This window comes from Schistocerca piceifrons, chromosome 8 (genome assembly GCF_021461385.2).
Source record: "Schistocerca piceifrons isolate TAMUIC-IGC-003096 chromosome 8, iqSchPice1.1, whole genome shotgun sequence".
In the NCBI taxonomy this organism is placed as follows: Eukaryota; Metazoa; Arthropoda; class Insecta; order Orthoptera; family Acrididae; genus Schistocerca; species Schistocerca piceifrons.
Window position 1 is genome coordinate 80,468,033 of NC_060145.1, and position 21,946 is coordinate 80,489,978.

General features: G+C 39.0%; 1 protein-coding gene across 4 annotated transcripts in view; it reads right to left on the minus strand.

Moving 5' to 3' along the window:
- LOC124711331 (zinc finger protein 271-like) overlaps nucleotides 1–21,946 on the minus strand; it is a 152,440-nt gene that overhangs the window by 21,799 nt on the left and 108,695 nt on the right. For 3 of the 4 annotated variants that reach the window (XM_047241358.1, XM_047241357.1, XM_047241354.1), the window contains exons 12-16: nucleotides 19,257–19,397; nucleotides 18,997–19,164; nucleotides 8,910–9,079; nucleotides 4,120–4,217; nucleotides 1,512–1,676 (exon numbers count right to left, since the gene is read on the minus strand). In XM_047241358.1, coding sequence (XP_047097314.1) covers nucleotides 1,512–1,676; nucleotides 4,120–4,217; nucleotides 8,910–9,079; nucleotides 18,997–19,164; nucleotides 19,257–19,397 — 742 coding nt within the window. The remainder of the gene's footprint in view (nucleotides 1–1,511; nucleotides 1,677–4,119; nucleotides 4,218–8,909; nucleotides 9,080–18,996; nucleotides 19,165–19,256; nucleotides 19,398–21,946) is intronic. The other variant, XM_047241355.1, reaches the window with a different exon arrangement.

The window sequence follows — 21,946 nt, forward strand, 5'->3', positions numbered from 1 at the left end:
ACACGTTCCCACATACAAGTATGCACCACAAAATGTACTGGAGAATGATGAATACAAATTATACTGGAACAGAACCATTATAACACATAAAACAACACCACATAACAAACCTGACATCATACTCACCAATAAAAAGAAGAAATTAATACAACAAATCGTAATATCCATACCCAATACAACAAATATACAGAAGAAAACAGGAGAAAAATTGAAAAATACATCCAACTGGCTGAGGAAGTCAAGGACATGTGGCATCAGGATAAAGTTGACATTATATCAATTATACTATCAACTACAGGAGTCATACCACACAATATCCACCAGTACATCAATGCAATACAGCTACATCCAAACGTATATATACAACTACAGAAATCTGTAATTATTGATACATGTTCAATTACCCAAAAGTTCCTAAATGCAATGTAACATATACCATACAGCTAAGAGGAAGTCACGCTTGATCAAGGTCCGCGTCACTTTCCATTTTTAACCAGACATAACGTCTGAGAAAGGAAAGTAATAATAATAATAATAATAATAATATCAGGTGGTTACATTCCTAGTTGATACAATGACATTATCTCTAGAACAACATATCAGGATATCCTCTAATAGTTTTAACCAGTATATGATATACATGCTTCGCTGACTGCTAAAGCGATGGAGGGGGGGAAAAAAAACTGTTTGGGACCCCTTCAGCTGATATCTGGAAAGATTTTTGAGGTAAATTGGTCAGAACGAAGAGCATTATTGCACTGCACTGCAGTTTAACGATTTCTGTATTTCTTTACAGCTGTATAAAGGTAGATTATTCTTTCATGCATCCAGATGAGTACACATTTTATATGCATGTAAACACCTAATAACTACTAACTAGTTATGTGAATTAATTTTCACTTAAACATTATTTTATATACTATTCAGAATCCTAAAATGTGGGGATTGTACACTTTAGTTCTATGTACACATACCCCATCTCATATTCAGATCTGACGTGCACACTCCATAATCGCAACCCATACTCTGTGGGCAAAGAGAACCACAAGGCAAAGATATACTTTTTACAAATATATATTAACCACAATGAAACTGCATGGAATTTTCAGAAGAATCACCTACGTAGCATATCACTTGACTTTTGGAACAATAATACATTACATGAAACCTTTCAGGTGACAGTCACATGATGCTACCCACTAGTGAGCAATGTACTGCTTGCAATAACCAAGAATACAGACCATTAATCAACTACACCACAATTTAAGATCACCTGTGCACTGCTCAACTCTGTGGCAGGTTTTTGGATACATAATAAGATAACTTCCAAATATGACAAATCAATTTTCCCTCTTGTGCACATGCGCAACACCCCCCCCCCCCCCCCCACCCCCACACACACACACACACACACACACACACACACACACACACACACAGAGAGAGAGAGAGAGAGAGAGAGAGAGAGAGAGAGAGAGAGAGAGAGAGAGGTAGTTAATATCTTAACTCACCTATGGGCTTTCAAAGAAGTCGACTGGATGAATTCACGCCCACAGTCAGGACATTTATATGGTCGAACACCATTATGAATTCTCTCATGTCTAATGATATGAGAGAGGTGACTAAAGCTCTTGCTGCATGTTCCACATATGTATGGCTTCTCTTTGGTGTGGGTCCTGTAGTTTCAAACAAAGTGTCATAACTCACCATTTGCACAAGCAAATTCATTAGCTTTATACTAGTTTTTCCTTACTTTAAGTTATTTAAATACATCAGTATTAAAAGAAATGAATCTATATTCAATCTGGGAGTTTTGTTTTCTTCCAGGCAACAGCAAACAGTGTCAGTAATGGCAACATTAACAGTGCCTAATAGTTACTTAGAAAGAAAAAAAAAAAGAGATGTATAAAGGGGAGGGGGGGGGGGGGAGGAATGTGAAAAGGAGAGAAAGTTAAAGATGAAGAAAGAGAGAGGAAAGGGAGAGGGGTTGAAAAGGGAGGAGAGGGAAGTAGAGATGGACAGTTGGACGGACGGACGGACGGACGGGCGGGCGGGCGGGCGGGCGGGCGGGCAGGCAGGCAGGCAGGCAGGATACCCACATTGGAGGGAGAAAGTAGTGCACGATCTGGGCAATGAACAAGCTGTGTAGATACATAGACAAGAAAAGAGGCAAAGTGAGGCAGTGGGAACAAGTTTAGCAGAGGTTTAGGCAAGGGGACTGCAAGTTCAGAGAAGCTTGTGCTGGAAGGGAGTATCCAAATGACCGATGTTGTGAAGCAACTGTGAAAGTCATTTGTGTTGTTGTGCAGTGTGTTCAGCAACTGGATGATCAAGTTTGTGGTTGCCACAATTTGGCTGTGGTGGGGTTCCTGTGAGTAGACAGTTGGTTACTTGTCATATGCACATAGAATGCTGTACAGTAATTGCAGCTGATACATAACATGGTTGCTTTCACACATGGCCCTGCCTATTATTGCATTTGATATCCCTGTGACTACACTGCAGTAGGAGGTGGTGAGTAAGTGTGTGTGTGTGTGTGTGTGTGTGTGTGTGTGTGTGTGGAGCAAGTCTTGTGGACTGACCACAGGGGGGTGACCCATTGGGTGCAGGATTGGAAGTAGGATTGGAATAGGGATGTCACTGTGTGCTTGCATTGCCATGAGATTCATGCAGGTACATTTTGACGTTTTCTCCAATTCCGCTATAAATATATCAACTCTGTCAAATGAGTGAGAAATTGTGGCTATTCTAGATGAAGAATAGAATTTTTCTGGATTGGAGGGAGAGATATCCAATTTGGAAGTCTGAAGAAATTGGTGAAGGACTCTTCCAAAAAGACACAACACTGACTCAAGAACTTGCTCCTAGTGCAACTATCAGCAGTATGCACTCACGATGACAGCTGCAACTTAGATGAAGCAGCACCCAACGCAGGTTTGCAAGGTTCATATAGAAACGACAATGTAATCTACTGGCAATGCAAGCAAGAAAGAAACAAGACAGTGTTGGCCTGATTGTAACATACCTCTCTGCATGCCAAAATGTTTTACATTTTTCCCTACAAACACCAATTACATGTGAAATTGCTCGAAAACTCACTTGCACTTTATTGAGGACAGTTATACTTTCTGTCCTCATTATTGTAAAATTTGTTATCTATCACAGAATTAAAATAAAGATGACAAACAAAACTTTGACACTTTATCTTTTTTAGTGTATATTGCCCTTAGAATAAATCAAATATCAGATGCACCAGGAACATTTTTAATAATAGCATAAATGGCTAGTTTTCTGGGCCTGAAATTTTTCCAAGTGACTCGAACTCAGAATATTAAAATCTCATAATTTATGTAATCCATACATATTATAAAAATGTATGTATGTATGTTCAACATCTTCATTTAAACTTGATACACATTATTACCTACAGTCTGAAAAGAATTACTGTGGCAGAAGAAACCAGCTACCGCTCGGGGGGGGGGGGGGGGGGGGGATTAGTGTTTTTAACATCCTGTCGACAACGAGATCATTAGAGACAGAGTGCAAGCTTGGAGTAGGGAAAAGGAAGGAAATCGTCAGTGCCCTTTCAAAGGAACCATCCCAGTATTTGCCTTAAGCGGTTTAGGGAAATTGCGGGAAACCTAAATGTGGATGGCCAGATGCAGATTTGAACCTTCGTCCTCCTGAATATGCGTCTTGTGTGCTAACCACTGTGATACCTCACTCAGTTCAAATGGATGGGGGTGAAGGTGGAGGTGGAAAAGGAGTGTAGCTCATGACATGCCAGTACCCTGACTATTTCATCCAGTACTTGACAACGAGAGCACTCAGTGATTTGCAACGAAACTTTGGACATAATTTCAAACCTTTATAGAAGTGTTCTCACTGACAGCCATCTGATACTTTTTGAACTGCCCTAATAATACCATTGTAATAAATTTTTAAATAAATTTTAACGTGAACACTGTTGGGCAATCATTTGGCTTTTAAATTTCAATGACATCCTAAGTCTTAATAAAGATGTAAACACTACTCTAGAATTTACATCGTTTTTATGGTTTATTTTCAAGGGAAAAATATTGTATATGTTTAACAATGCAGTAACTTGTAATTACAAACCTTCGATGGACACTCAGATCATGCTTCTTGTAAAATGTTTTGTTGCATGTAGGGCAGACATGGGGCCGTTGCTTCAAATGGTCCCTTTTTATATGTTCCTGCAAAGTAATAGCAATTTCAACACAGATACCAAATTTTATCATAATTTTGAACATACAAAAAGTTATAATGTAACTGGATAGAAGCGGCACCAGGAAAACAAACATTTAAAAAGTATTGAAACTGCAAGCTGTCAGATCCAGTAGCTCCTTTTTCTGGCAGAAAGGTTGAAGGGGAAGGAAGGAAGGTGAACAAAAAGGACTGGTGAGGGTTAGGGCACAGGGAGAGTCCAGAAACATTGCCCAGAACCCTGCATCAGGGGAGACTTATTGGACAGGATGAAAAGGAAAGACTCAGTTATTAAAAAAAAATAATAAAAAATTGTTATAGAATTGAAGTCTATAATGATAGCTTGAACATCCATAAAAGATATTTGTAGCACTAGAATACCTAGCTAAATAAGCTGAGAGTAGCAGCTTCATTCAGTAATACAGGATGATAGATGCAAGAGGATAACACCAGAAGAGGTGTTCTTTTCTTTCCTTCTTTAGATGGGGATCCTAATGATTTCTCTGTTTCCTGTCCCTCTAATGCCACAATTGCCTGTTTTGCCAATCACCTTCCCACAAATCATTCCCTTGTATACTTCCTAGGATTCCTTCCAGTCATGTTTCTTGGGTGACTTTTCATTCTTTCTTTCTCTTTCTGTACAGTGCTCCTATATGTTTTTAGCACATATTTCATCCTATATTATACTAACATGACCATACCAAAGCATATGCCAATTCCTCACCCCGTCGCCTATGGTGCGGTAGGCATCAGATCTTGTCCTGATGTCTTCATTTCAGATACGCTGCTGTTCAACACTCTAGTTGCACTCTGTACATGCTTCATTTTCAAAGAACACATTCTCGGTTCTATTTGTTATGTGCCAACATTCCACATAAAATGTTGCAACTGGTTCAGCTTTCGTCTCCTATATTTGTTCTTCCTCACCTTGGATGACCATAACAGAGAAAAGAGGCTTCTTATTCCTCCCTGAACCATGGAACAGATTATATACTCTTGCGCATGCTGGTTACACATTTCCCATCTGCTGTCAAAATAGATCTGCGATACAGATAATCTTCCTTGCATATAATAATTTTCCCCTTCAATATCCGTATCTGATGGTACCTAGGCCATACTGGTGTTTACTCCTTCATATTGTACTGCACATTTCTGTACATTGTAAATGTGCTAACAAATGGGTGACGCATAAGCCAGCCATGATGGTATTGACTCTGTGTAATTCCCAACTGGCTCTGAATAACTTCATTTTCTGAAAATATGCGCCTTTGATTAAGATAGTTAACAGTAAAGTATACAACCATATTGACAATTGTGTTCAAGTCACAAAATTTATGGAAATATTAAGAAATAGTAGAAATATGAACTTGATTCATTATTTGGTCACAGCCTAATCCTTTCACTGTCTAATTACTGAGAGAAAATCTCTAGGGTCCACTTCTTTCACACCCCTGAGACCCATTTGTAACATTTAATGCTACATGTGATTCTCTATGTCCATCACATATTTCTCTCTCTCTCTCTCTCTCTCTCTCTCTCTCTCTCTCTCTCTCTCTCTCTCTCTCTTTTAGATTACTGAAGTAAAAACATGTGTTAAACAAGTATGTGCATTTACTGTACAAACGAGGAGAAATAAGTTTTGGTATAAATGAAATTTGTTGGGAGTAACTGTAAATTCATTACTGTGTAACAACAAAACAACATAAGAAAGACAAATGAATACTACAATAAAAATTAAATTTCACAATGTTTTTTGTATAATACTCTCTGTGTCAAAGGACAATAACTGATGCAAAACGATGTATTTCATTCATGTAACATGATTTTCAGCATTCTTTATTGCTACAGCTGAATGGTGGTTTTGTCCACCATTTTCTTTATCTTCTGTCGAACGGACTGGAGAAACAGAGCCGAGCCAAGATGGCATATTTTATTTGAGACTCCCAACCATCCAGCGGGCTTTCACCTCCCAAGGAAAACCTGGGTAACACTGAACAGAATACGGACAGGTCATGGGCGACGCAGATCCTTGCTGTACAGATGGAACTTGAGACCTAACCCTGGGTGCGACTGTGGAGCCAAAGAACAAACCATCCACCACATTGTAAGCAAGTGTCCACTGAGGGCATTCACCAGCACTGATGACGACTTCCTAAGGGCAACACCACAAGCTGTGGAGTGGCTGCGGAATCTAAGTGTGAAATTGTGATTGCTGAAAATACTGGACTCTGAACTTTATGCAATCTTATTGTTTTGTAATATAGTTTTACATTTATTGTTAAGTGCCAATGTTCAGTTTACATTATTTTATTATGTCTGTATCCTATATTTTAACAATGTATATTCTCTTTTATACTGTTTCCAATGTAGTGTGTCATGTCATAAGCTAAATAAAATTTATCTTCTTTGGTCCCTCTCCCATATATATTTGTCTGTCCAGAAGTCAAGTTCACATCTAAGTTATTTTCATTCCAGTCTGTTACCTGATCCTGCCTCTCCTAGTATTTCACGACATGCTTTTTTCCATTACTCACCAAGCAAGCTCGTGTCTCAGTAGCATACTCAATGACTGAAAAACTAATGTCTCAGACAAATTGTAACATTCATTTCAAAAACTCTATTTAGTTTACAAACAGCTCTCTAGGGCACTTTTACTTTTTTATTTTCATTTCTGGAGCATCCAGTCATCATATTCATCTGCCCTCGACACAAAAAAATCATCAACTGATCCTACGAATTCAATGTTAATTTATACCTTTTTTGCAATGTCTTGATGTACACTAATTTAGACATATTACACAAGGTTTGTATAAGAAGTATTGAGAAAAGTTTGATAAAAATAGATTTGTTTGAGATATTGTTACAATGCTTCAAAATTCTTGAAATTACTGGCTTTGATATTAACATAAAGTTTCTACCAGCAGCTTTTCCAAATGATGGTGTCTTTTGTAGTAGGATTTGATTTTTGGGAATAGGAAATAGTCTGCTGGTGCCAAGTTGGGACTGTGAGGGAGTAGTGGAATCGCTGCAAAGCAGTTTATCGTCAGGTAGTCGGTTATCTTGGAGCAGGTGTGTCTGGGTGCACTCTCATGATGCAATCTCCAATTTCTGGCAACAGCTAACCTTATCCGGTCGACCCTTCTCTTCCATCCTCCTAGCACTTTTAAGTAAAAAGCACATTCACACTCTGCCACTCAGGGACAAATTTGTAGTGGACCACCCCCTTGGCATTGAAGGTAATGATGAGCTCGGCTTTCACTCTGGATTGACTCATTAGAGCCTTTTCTGGATGAGGCGATGCTGCAGTGTGCCATTTGGAACTTTGCCACTTTGTTTCTGTGTCGTATTCGAATGTCCAAGTTTTGTTTCCCATGATTACATCGTCCTAAATACTGGGGATCTTTTATGATACTTTGCAGAAGGTTTTCACAAGCAGACACTCGCCTCTGCTATTGGTGGTCCATCAGGATCTTTGGGACAAGTTTAGTGCATATCTTTCACATCATGAAATATACAGCAACAATGATATGCACTGTCATCTTATCAAAGCCAATTACATCTGCAACCATGCACACACTTAACCTATGGTCTGGATTCAGCATTTCACACACACATTGTACATGTCATCGGTTGTTGATGCAAATAGCCATCCAGTGTGGGGCTCATCCTCCACACTCTCTCAGCCATCTTTAAAGAGCTTGTGCCACTTAAAAACTACAGTTTCATCCTTGGTGAATCATGGTCAACGACTCCATACACAATTTCCATTGTCCAAAAAAAATTTGATGGAGTACTGCTGTTCAATCACGTGCTGCGCTTTGCACTTGCATGAGTCACTCTTCTGAGAGAACACTCAAGTGATTGGTGCTTGCCACATGTTGAAGGTCACACCCACCATCATCGAAAATATGCTGTACAAGTGTGCTGTGATGTACAGTCACATCAGGAAAAAATTGTTTCCGATGCTTTTTATACAGACTGCAAACTCTTTAACTGAACTTCAAGCCAACTTTCAGATGTAGTCTATTAATTTCTTTGATTAATAGTTGAAGTTTATCTGTGTTAAAAGATGAACAGAACAACGTTACCCCAAAAATGAAGATCATTCATTATTATTTCAGTAAATATCAGAAAATCATACCAGCTATTCACTACAGAAACGAAGTCCTAATTATTTTTTTTTTTTATTTGGATCCCCCCCTCCGAGCACCCCTTACCTTACCAATACTATTTAATATATGAAACTGCAGTTTATTCTCTAGCATACATACTTCTCCGTTAGTGTCATGCCCCACCGCCTCCTTCAGCCCCTTTTCTCCATTCCAAATTTAATTTTTGTGTTTGATTCATTTAATATATGCAGCTTTAGTATAAAAATTTCAATTTCTGCTCTAATAATCCACTGTTTTGCATTGTTCTTTATCAGCTGCAACAGAATAGAGCACAGGTGCTCATTTTCTGTTGTATATTTTTAATAAGCAGTGATTTTTATGGTATTCACTAAATTACATTCTATTTCCACAATAATTACACACTTGGTGTTGCAGGGTCTTAGTAAGTGGTGGCAAATAATCATAAATGTGGTGATGTATTTTTATTTAAAAACTTAAAATGAAATGACTATGGTGTGTGTGTCTTATTTGTCTTAAATATTCATACTTTAGAACAAAACAATGTCTTACCTGTACTTGTACAGCAAATGGATACTCTCGTCCACAGAATTCACAGCTAGATTTAGGTTGTGGTGCTTCACTATGCATTTTTAGGATGTGTTTATTCAGAGTTGACTTCCATGCAAAACACTGCCCACACGATGGACAAGAGTGTTTCATAAAATCCATGTAATGAACACCTGAAATGTCAAGTACATCCATAAAGAAAATAATCAACAATATTGCCCTATGATTCTGAAATGTAAGGAATAACTCACACTAATTTTAAACGAACATGTTTCAATGTCACTAAACATACTTTCTTTTGTAAAGAGGACTGTGAATAGAACAACTACACATTTGTTCACTGCAGCTTTATATTAGAATCCTGAAACATCCTAATTTTGTGTACGTAAAAGAAGACAGCAACACAGAAGTTTAATAACCTGTTTAAAGTGATGTCAACTTCCACATTTTGGTAATAGAAAGAAAGGCAAAAAACTTTTATTTAATATTTATATGAAGACTCAGACCTTCTGACAAAAATATTAACACTTGTCACTGCACGAAACCATGTACACAGTCCTTTCCTGTATGCACGCGCTGCCAAGATGTCCACTGTGTAAAGTACAAGTCTATTTCATACACAGAAAGACGTAATTTTAACAGTGAAAAGTGCTTGACTGTACTGTAGTTCATTCTGTATAAAAGTAATAGTACAAGTATATGTAGTAGAACTTAGTGTGTGCTTTTTTTCCCACGGAAAACATAATAAATATTTCATAAAAACTGTAGTTATGAAATGGGGTTCTAGGCATAAATTTTAGAAAGAATAGTCCAAATTTATCCAACTACAAACTCACAAACACACTTAAAATCTAGTAAAAATTAATTATTTACTGACTGAAAGTAGAGTGTTTAAGGTTCCCTTGTGCAGTAATTCTTAACAACAAACTGGCTACAAGTGAAAAAATGTAGGTACTGTCTTAGGATAGTAAGCAGCGAGATTTGTTGAAGTCATGCAATAAATAGTTTCACTGGAGAGACTACGAAGGGGAGGTCAATTAGAAAATTAAAGAGGGTCTCTCCTGGCACTGCATCATATGCTGCAGAAACGTACTGATAAAGGAACAAATAGAAAGGTTTGTACCCTTGAACACAGCTGGAACAAGCCAGAAATGAGCTACTTATTATTAGGAGGGAGGGAAGGAAATGTTCAGAAATGGCAGCTTGTAAGAAAATAGGAAGAAAAAAATGAGTTACTTTGGAAACAAAAAATAGGTTTCAGCAGTTGTCCAAGACAGATGTAGAGAAACCCTGTGGCAGAACCACATATAAAAAACATGCATCAGACCTTGGTCATGACTAGGAAATCCAAGTTAGAGAAAGCTGTTAAGATGAAGGTACTGCAGCTAGGTAGTGGACATAGATGAGGTGTATGCCCCCAGTTACATGAAATGCAAGGTACAGCATTCAAATCACCAGCATCTTCAAACCTAGTTCTTAGTTATCTGACAGAACACCCGAGGATTCTGTATAAGGAATTCACAACAGAAGCTGAAGTTGTAATAAGGGGTGGGGTGGAGAACAGGAACATTAAATACAGTACAGGCGGTAAAGTATGAGACAGAATTGTTGGTCGTTACATACCTCCAAGAGGCAAAATACATAGTACTACAAACTGACACATGTAAAATTAATAGACACACACTATCTAGCTTCCAGAACTAATAAGGCCTTCATGAGAGAAGAGAGAGTATGCTGGAGGACATTAAAAAGGAAGGGCATATCACTCATGTCCCAGAATAAGAGAGACCTATCTGTAGTTAGGATGAGGTAGACAAAGACGAAGGTAGAGGTGTCACTAACAGTATGTCACAGATGACACACTGTTTTAAGCACCATGCTAGCTTCAGTCCAGAGAAAAGAACATTGTAAGAAGTAAAGATATGTTAGGAGGAAGACTGATAAGTAGTGCAATAATGAGTTAGACAAAACTTGTAAGTTGGTTAAACAGTAGATGAGAAACTACAGTTTATTTTTACAATGATACAGCCAGTTCACTGCCTTATGAGATGTGTCCAAAATGCCTGCCCTCTGCCCTTATGCAGGCTTCTGCTCATCGACACAGTGAGGCACGAACACGTTCAGAAATTCCAATGGGTGAACATAGTCTCTGACTACCCACCTGAATTATTGCAAGAAGTGATGCTTCATCCTCCACAGGTGTGGCACACACACACACACAGAAGAGAGTCCAATGGATTTAAGTCAGGTGATTGTGGTGTCCAAGCAATTTGTCCACCACTACCATCCCGCAATTAGCACAACAGCAAATCAGGTGTTTGCGGATAAAACAGTAAAATGGGCAGGGGCACCATTGCACATAAAGTACACTCTTGTTCAGAAAAAACAGAACATATTGAACAACTCAAGATAGGATGGTCATATTCACATGACATGTACATTAGTATGTTCCGCAGCAATGATTAGCATTTCAGTCACCTTGGTTCAGCAAGTGTCCTGTTGCCTAGTAGGCACAGGGTCTGCGATGGGCCCCAATAACTTGTTCCAAGTGTGATGACATCAACGCATGTACAGCACAAATGGCGGCCTGTGGTATATCCATGCTGCATTCACTTGGTTCAAAAGTTCATCCGTAGTGGCCGGCACTGAGTCAGAGAGCTGCACCCACTGTTTTACCATATCCCACACATTTCTAATTGGTGACAAGTTTGGTGAGCTGGTAGGCAAGAGCTAAAGGTTTCCATCCTGTGACACCAAGAAGGCACATGTTCGTGCTGCAACATGTGGTCATTCATTGACTTGCTGAAAAACGCATCTGGAGTGTTGTGCAGGAAGGGTATCGCGATGGGTTGCAGACTGTCCTTCACGTAGGTCACACTGGTCACAGTGCCCTGGACACACACCAACTGTGATTTGTGGATATATCAAATAGCACCCTATACCACACGGCATCGAGTTGGTGCTGTATGTCTTAAGCAAATGCAATCACTGTGATGCTGCTTCCGCTGTCTGCGGTGAAGCAAAATGTGGCCATCATTTGCAAGCAAACAGAACCTGGATTTGTCCTAAAATACTATCTGATGCCATTCCTGTCCCCAGCAGCATTGTTCCATACACCATTGCTGTCTAGCACGCTTCTGCACATTCATCAAAGGTAGGTGGAGAAGTAGACAACCTGTACATAACCATGCCATAATAAATGGCAACAGACCGTCACCCCTTATAGTGCATGATGTGTTACACTGTTTCACTGTTGCACCAGCAACAAGGAGAATGTAGGTCTGTCCTCCAATTACATTCAGATGAGGTGTCGATCTTCTTGGGTGGTGGAGGGAGGGGGGGGGGGGGGGGGGGATGGCCTGAGACCTGACACATCTCAGTGTATTCCACGGCTTTCCGTGAGCCATTCGGCACACACCTGTTGCACTGCTGAAATACTCGATCCCACAGAAGCAGCAATTTCGCAGATGGATGCATCACATTCTCTCAGGCCAATAATGCCTCATTGATTTGATGGCAAAATTCAAGCACACGTTTGCGAGGCATCCTGCATGTCTGCTTAAGTTACAATGAACCATTATCTTCAGTTTATAGTCACAACGAAAGCTGCAGGCACATTTTACCAGTAGGTGGTATTGCACCACAATATTGATGTTGACCTTGAACTCGCGGGCTGATTTTATTCAAATGCTAATCATTTATGCAGAACATACTAATACGTATGTCCTGTGAATGTGAACGTCCTATCTCTGTTCAAGGTGTTCTGTTTTTTCTGAACATTAGTGTACATCTGCTGCCGTAGTTTTAGAGAAATATCTTCCAACATAGGAAGAACCATCTGTACCTCCACCCATTCAGGCAGCATTGAAATGCATGAAGTCCCATCAAGTGGTCCTCAATAATCCTTGCCCAGATGTTGACGATGATTCTTTCTCAATGGGGCATTTCAACAGTTGCTCTAGGAATCAAGTATGCCCACTCATGCTGATTATGGACGTTTTGATTACAATCATGGGTGAATGTTACCCCATCCATCCATCCATCCATCCATCCATCCATCCATCCATCCATAACATCATCTGCTGGAAAAGCAGCTTCATTCTGCACTCTTTGATAGGCATAAGTCTTGCAGGAAAATCCACAGGGGCCAATGCCTGGTGGTATGGATACAGATGTTGTTCACACAAACTTCACCAGACAGTGTTGTGAGGGGAATCCTGCTGACAACCTAGGCACCAAGTACTGACGTGTGGATTCTGTTCTGCAGCATCAATAATAGCGCGATCAGTTGCAGATGTGGTGCCTCATGGCTGCCCTCTTGTTCCAGGTAAAGGTGTGAGAAACTACCATGCTCACATAACTGGCTGGGGACTTCTTGGAATGTCTTCTGCACGTACATCTACAGCTATACTCTGCAAACCTCCGCAATCCACCACGAGGCGCATGGCAGAAGGTATGTCCCATTGTAACAGTTATTAGGGTTTTTTCTCATTCCATTCACGTAAGGAGCATGGGAAGAATGATTGATTGAATGAGTCTGTGTGGGCAGTAATTAGTCTAACCTCATCCTCATGACCCCATGTGAGCACACATAGGGGGTTGTAGCATATCCCAAGAGTAATCATTTAACGCCAGTTCTTGAAACTTTGTTAATAGACTTCCTCTTGGTATTTATGTCTGTCTTCAAGAGATAACCAGTTGAGTTCTTTCAGTATCTCTGTGACACTCTCCCACAGATTAAACAAACCTGTGACACTTCGTGTTGTCCTTCTCTCTATATGTTCAATACCACGTGAGTGATTTGTAAGACATGTCTTTTGTAGATGGATTCCACTTCCCCAGTATCCCACCAATAAACCAAAGTCTAACCCCTGCTTTACCCATGACAGAACGTATGTGATCATTCCATTTCATATCCCTACAGAGTGTTACACTCAGGCGCTCGCACGAATTGGCCAATTCCAACAGTGACTCACTGGTTTTATAGTCAGAGGACACTATGTGTTTTTTGTTTTGTGACATGCAAAATTTTACTTTTCTGAACATTTAGTGCAAGTTACCAACCTCTGCACCACACTGAAATCTTATCAAGATCTGACTGAATATTTATGCAGCTCCTCTCAGATAGTGCTTCATTATAGATAAGTGCATCATCTGCAAAATCCTTGGTTTTATCATCTGCAAAAGCCGACTACTTATTAGAGCATTGTGTAAAGATTTGAAGTAAATAGTCAAGAACATTTCGAAATTTTTCATAATAGTACAGATAAGGTATATATATAAATAATTATCCTCGGGGTAAGACTCCAGCTGATACCGTATCAAGGTTCCGCCTATGAGAAAAAGAGTATGTGATGTTAATATCTAAGACAAACCAGTAGCACATTAGTCACAAACTCCTCATATCGCATCACAATTGACTGGCCCTGGACCAGTTTATATGCCAGATTCTGGTGTAGTCCCATCAGAGGGCACACTTGGCAGCCAGCATCCTCCGAGTAGTGGCACCATAGTGGTCGACAGTAATATCACAACAGCTATTGTTGTTGTTATTATTATTATTATTATTATTAATAGACTTTGTCATCACACAACTCTCAGCGACAAATTATGGCTCACTAAAACACATTGATGGTACACAAAATGGGTCAGATCGCTGTTGCAGAAGCAATGAAAAAAAAACATGCCAAATTTAAAAGAACGCAAAATCGTCAAGATTGGCAAAGTTTTGCAGAAGTTTGATATATAGCACGTACTTCAATGCACGATTCTTTTAATAGTTTCCACACTGAAACTTTGTCTTGGAATCTGGCAGAGAACCCAAAGAGATTCTGGTCATACATAAAGCACACCAGTGGCAAGACGCAATCAATATCTTCACTGCGCGATAACAATGGTGGAGTCACTGATGACAGTGCCACTAAAGCACAGTTCTTAAACATGGTTTTCCGAAACACCTTCACCAAAGAAGATGAAGTAAATATTCCTGAATTCCAATCAAGAACAACTGCAAAGATGAAAAACATAGAGGCAGACATCCTCGGTGTAGCAAAGCAGCTTAAATCATTTAATAAAGTCAAGGCTTCCGGTCCAGATAGTATAACAGTCAGGTTCCTTTCAGAGTATGCTGATGCGACAGCTCCATATTTAGCAAATATATACAACTGCTCATTCACAGAAAGTTCCATACCTAAAGACTGTAAAATTGCTCAAGCCACACCAATACCCAAAAAGGGAAATAGGAACAATCCAATGAATTACAGGCCCGCATCACTAATGTCGATTTGCTGTAGGGCTTTGGAACATATACTGTGTTCGAACATTATGAATTACCTCGAAGACAACAATTTATTGACACATAGTCAGCAAGGATTCAGGAAACATCATTCTTGTGAAACACAACTAGCTCTTTATGCTCATAAAGTAATGAATGCTATTGACAGGGGATGTCAAATTCATTCCATATTTTTAGATTTTCAGAAGGCTTTCGACACTGTTCCTCACAAGCGTCTTCTAACCAAACTGTGTGCCTATGGAATATCGCCTCAGTTGTGCAACTGGATTCATGATGTCCTGTCAGAAAGGTCACACTTCGAAGTAATAGACAGAAAGTAATCGAGTAAAACAGAAGTAATATCTGACGTTCCCCAAGGAAGTGTTATAGGTCCTCTATTGTTCCTGATCTATATTAACGACATATGAGACAATCTGAGTAGCCCTCTTAGATTATTTGCAGATGATGCTGTCATTCACCATCTTGTAAAGTCATCAGATAACCAAAATGAACTGCAAAATGATTTAGATATGATATCTGTATGGTGTGAAAAATGGCAATTGACCCTGAATAAAGAAAACTGTGAAGTTATTCACATGAGTACTAAAAGAAATCCGCCAAATTTCAATTAGGCGATAAGTCACACAACTCTGAAGGCTGTAAATTCAACTAAATACTTAGGGATTACAATTAAAAGTAACCTAAACTGGAACAGTCACACAGATAATGTTGTGGGTAGAGCAAATCAAAGACTGTGATTCACTGGTAAAACACTTAGAAGGTGCAACAGATCTACTACAGACACTGCTTACACACCACACTTGTCCGCCCTATTCTGGAGTATTGCTGTGCGGTGTAGGATCCGCATCAGGTGGGACTGACGGATGACATCGAATAGTCCAAAATAGTCCAAAATAGGGCAGCTCATTTTGTATTATCGCAAAATAGGGGAGATAGTGCAACAGACAAGATATGTGAATTGGAGTAGCAATCATTAAAACAAAGGCATTTTTCATTGCGATGGGATTTTCTCATGAAATTTCAATCACCAGTTTACTCCTCAAATTCCGAAAACATTCTGTTGGCACCTACCTACATAGGGGTAAATGATGATCACGATAAAATTAGAGAAATCAGGGCTCACACAAAAAATTTAAGTGCTAGTTTTTCCCATGTGCCGTTCGAGGGTGGAAGGGTAAAGACAGCTTGAAGGTGGTTCATTGAACCCTCTGCTAGACACTTAATTGTGAATAGCAGAGTACGGTAATCATGTAGATGTAGATCATTAAAAACTAGTAACTCTTTTCTTAAGGTATTTATCTATAATGAAGCCTTTTAAGGAAACTAAATGTGGAAAATAAACAGTTCAGACCAGAAGCTATCACAAGCTTTGGAAGTGTGGTACTACAGGAGAATGCTGAAGATTAGATGAGAAGATCAAACAACTTATGAGAAGCTTGTGACATTATAGTCTTGTGGGCACCACACTAAATTTCATATATTCTAACGATCTGAGAAAGGGAACAGCAGCCACTCACTGCATGTTTGACAGCTGTAGAATGGCAAAAGCTAGTTGGCGGCTCTCAGTGCGCATTTTATGTAACAGAAACAGTTGTGTCGGATTCGGGTGATTAGCAGAGAAACATGCCCATCAAAACCCACAGGGTAGGAGTTTGCCAGTTTCACCAGAAACACATGCTCAGATTCCTTCATGTGTGCCAGCCAGTGTGTGGTTTGATACCTCGGACAAATGACAAGCACATGATCCTCGCACAATGATCCTTTGTAGCAACAAAATAATTAAGTACAGCAATTTAAACATTTTTTCAATACAAAACAAATGAGCCTGCACAGTACCCTGTAGCACTGTTAGTTTAGGAAATAAAAATTAATATTGTAAATTAAAAATATATATATATTTAACTTTCATTGTTATCACTCTACAAGTGCGAGTGATAGCTCAAATGAAAGGTAATGCAGCATAGAATGCAATTCTAATCCCAAAACTGACACTTAATGTTCTTTAAGTGTTATTGAAACTTTTGGTATTTTGTACTTAGTTTTATAGAAAAAATTGTAAACATAAATCAGAATTGAGAAACCCAAAGCAGCGTGGGAAAATAGAGCTTAAGATGAACAGATTGAGGTGCCAAACCAATTATGTACATCAATCTGACTCCAAAAATCGGTGTTGAACATTAAGAAAAAACATGCAAATGGCAAAAATAGTACCCAAAATTAGCACTCAATCCTAATGGCACACATCACATAAAATATGCTGACCTGACCTTCCATACAACTTAAGAACGTAGCAACTCTACATTAGGTTTAAGCAGGCTGCATTTTTGTAAAGTTTCATGTTTCTAAAGATCATTATAATATTTTAAAGATTGGCGGGAAAATATTATACATAACGATACTCTAAATGCATAGGGAGATGTACACCAAAAAAAATACCTCATCTGATATGTGTCACCCTCTGTAAAGTATAAAACATTCACATGGAGAGGCAAAATGTAACTCTGATGGCTCAAAAACATTTTATTTCATGGAGTCGCAAATATAAATAGAAACACATAATGTGTGCTGGAAGGCAGTCTTTCGGCAGCCACAGGATGTTTGGCATGGTATATTGTGAGACATGTTCACGGATGTGCAGTATGACAGTCACACTGTTGAACTTAGCACAATTCTGGTATGCTGACTGAAATTTCTGGGAGCTGATGGACTTAGAATCATTCAAGGTCACTTAGACTCTCATTTTATATGGGGCCATATTTTACTGTGAATATCTGACAAAATGGACAAACAAACTTGTAAAGCGGACATTCACATAGAGTTACTAGCCATCAAGATTAAGTAAGTGATTTGTAATGTGCTATCTTACTTAAAAGCCAAATAAAATAAGTGAACATTTGCCGATGGTTTAATTCAGAAAAAATCCCAATCACTTTTATTTAAATGAGTTACGTTGTTGCTCCCTCCCCTCCCCTCCCCCCCCCCCCCCAAGTGCGATTAATTTCCAGTAGGCATAAGCAAATGCAAAAGCCTCCTCAGTGGGCCCACTAAACATCAGTAACCCTTAGATCTGAATATTTGATAATTAAGTCATACTAAAAGGACAGTTAAGACTTAACACATACATGCAATACATGTATTTTCCGGCACGTTTACAAGGTACAGACTTAAAATAGGGAGAAAAAAAACTTACAGCAGAAATTAAGAGAAGGGGTCAACTGATGGACACGCTCTGAGGCATGTGTAAGAAGTAAATTGGTTGAGGAATACAATAGTATGATTATTGTGAGCAGGTTTGCATTGATGTAAGACGCAGAAATGAGAGGCTTTCATAGGACAGGCTAGGATGAAGAGCTGCATCAATCTAGTGTTTGGACTGTAGACCACAATGGCATACAGTATGCATATTTGTTCAGCCCTTGTTACACATCAGGCACTCCTTTCTAACTAATGCTTTAGTCATAGCAGACACACACAGGTTTTTCTCTTCCATCTGCATATTTTCAAGTGTCAGATCTTTTCTGCATTCAATAACTGAATGGCTCAGCAACCTAAACAGTGTTGCCACAGTAGCAGTTTAACACCTTGAAAATACTAGTGTGGGAGTCAGAAAAATAGATTGGTGCGAAACTTTCTTTACTATGTGTCGATACTTAAATTATTTCAAATCTCTGACAAGATACAGTTAACAAAGTACATGTACTATGACCTTACCATAATATACTACATATTATCATCAAATTACTACTAAATCATCAATCCAAATAACCAATGAAATCTAAAATATTTAGCACTAACCTAAATGTTGTTTGAAGTTACTATTTTTGTTAAATTTTTTGAAGCACTCTGGACATTTGTACATCTTTCTCTTTGTTTTTATCCCATTTTTATCTTCTTCGTCTACAATTTCTGCCATGTCATTGATATTTATACAGTCTTTAATTGCTCTTCTCTTAGCAGCTGTAACTTAAAAACAGGGATGAACACAAGAATTTAAAACATCATTAAAATGCCATAGTCATACCTTTCCAGCTACTACACCAACAATGAATACATACCCTTCTGCGAGTACTGACTGAACAGTTTCTTCTTCTTTCTGTTCTTCTTGGTTTTATCCTTGCTCTTCCCTTGCCCTTGAGTTGCATGTTCAGATGAATCAAGTGTCAACAGGTCACTGATGTCCTCTGCCAGTTTACTACCTAAAATGAAATTTACAATTGAGAATACAGCAGTGGGCAGGACTACAACTGGTAACTACATCACGTGGCAAAACACACAGACCTGAACTGTAACAAGCTGTTCTCACCATCCCACAAGATAAGAAACAGTCTTCTACACACTGTTTATTTCGCAGATGATAAAACTTCTATCTCTGACATGGAAAATGTTAGTTCATCTGAGAAATAACATAATGTCTTGAATTCTGATAGACAGTCAAATGTTTCACATTTATTGAATCAGTTCTCTCCTTAGTGCTATTACATAGTTATTAGACATATGAGAAATGGAGAGACTTCAATTGAAGCATTGACAACATGCCACTACACATTCAGTCAGATATGTGAATTACATAATAAGACTGTTCCGAAGGGTGCTGCACGATACTAACGCACTGGAACTAATGGATACAACTTTTTGCACTTAATGAAGAATTACATCAGTGCTAAAAAGCTGTGTTATGGTCATGAACATTGCTTTAAAACTGTTGTTGTTGTCTTCAGTCCTGAGACTGGTTTGATGCACCTCTCCATGCTACTCTATCCTGTGCAAGCTTCTTCATCTCCCAGTACCTACTGCAACCTACATCCTTCTGAATCTGCTTAGTGTATTGATCTCTTGGTCTCCCTCTACGATTTTTACCCTCCACGCTGCCCTCCAATACTAAACTGGTGATCCCTTGATGCCTCAGAACGCGTCCTACCAACCGATCCCTTCTTCTAGTCAAGTTGTACCACAAACTCCTCTTCTCCCCAATCCTATTCAGTACCTCCTCATTAGTTATGTGATCTACCCATCTAATCTTCAGCATTCTTCTGTAGCACCACATTTCGAAAGCTTCTATTCTCTTTTTGTCCAAACTGTTTATCGTCCATGTTTCACTTCCATACATGGCTACACTCCATATGAATACTTTCAGAAACGACTTCCTGACAGTTAAATCTATACTCGATGTTAACAAATTTCTCTTCTTCAGAAACGCTTTCCTGGCCATTGCCAGTCTACATTTTATATCCTCTCTACTTCGACCATCATCTGTTATTTTGCTCCCCAAATAGCAAAACTCCTTTACTACTTTAAGTGTCTCATTTCCTAATCTAATTCTCTCAGCATCAACCGACTTAATTCGACTACATTCCATTATCCTCGTTTTGCTTTTGCTGATGTTCATCTTATAGCCTCCTTTCAAGCTTTAAAACTATTTACTTTTTTTTACAGAATCAAAATTAACCACACTAGAGTAGATGTAATATAGATTAGTACCACGGAGTGTAAACAAATAATGAAACAGTGGCATCCAAAAGAGCTGTGTTAGCATGATTTAAGTATTGATGTTGAGTGTGTCAACCTGCAAACAAAGCAGGAAGAATACTGTTATCTGTGCCTTATCAAGCAACTAGAGACATTTCTATAACCTTATGCCAATTTCTTGTATCTTTCAAAAATGGGGGAAGTTTAGGAACTGCATAAACGGATTTCGTCTACAGTAGCATAATAAAATGCTAAACTTGCCAAAAAGTATAACTCTTTTGAAAGTGAACGGCATGAAGCAGCTATCAAAAGTGATTCTGAAGAGTTTCTACAGTTCTGAGTTCTGAAATTTTACAAGAAATTACAGCATTCGATGTACAGAATTGAATATCATCTACTTTCTTTAATAATAATTCCTTTCCATTAAGTTATTTCATTACAAAATATATTTTGTGTGTTACACCAGTATACCATACTGCATTTGTCTGGCGATACTACGGTGGGGGTGTGATGGACACTAAAATTACAAGAAATAATGTTAAATCCTTTCCCCATGGACCTTGCCATTGGTGGGGAGGTTTGTGTGCCTCAGCGATACAGATAGCCGTACCGTAGGTGCAACCACAACGGAGGGGTATCTGTTGAGAGGCCAGACAAACGTGTGGTTCCTGAAGAGGGGCAGCAGCCTTTTCAGTAGTTGCAGGGGCAACAGTCTGGATGATTGACTGATCTGGCCTTGTAATACTAACCACAACTGCCTTGCTGTGCTGGTACTGCGAACGGCTGAAAGCAAGGGGAAACTACAGCCGCAATTTTTCCGAAGGGCATGCAGCTTTACTGTATGGTTAAATGATGATCACGTCCTCTTGGGTAAAATATTCCGGAGGTAAAATAGTCCCCCATTCCAATCTCCGGGCAGGGGACTACTCAAGAGGACGTCGTTATCAGGAGAAAGAAATGTCAGATCCCTTAATCGGGCAGGTAGGTTAGAAAATTTAAAAAGGGAAATGGATAGGTTAAACTTAGATATAGTGGGAATTGATGAAGTTCGGTGGCAGGAGGATCAAGACTTTTGGTCAGGTGAATACAGGGTTATAAATACAAAATCAAATAGGGGTAATGCAGGAGTAGGTTTAATAATGAATTTTTAAAAAATAGGAGTGCGGGTAAGCTACTACAAACAGCATAGTGAACGCATTATTGTGGTCAAGATAGACACGATGCCCATGCCTACTACAGTAGTACAAGATTATATGCCAACTAGCTCTGCAGATGACAA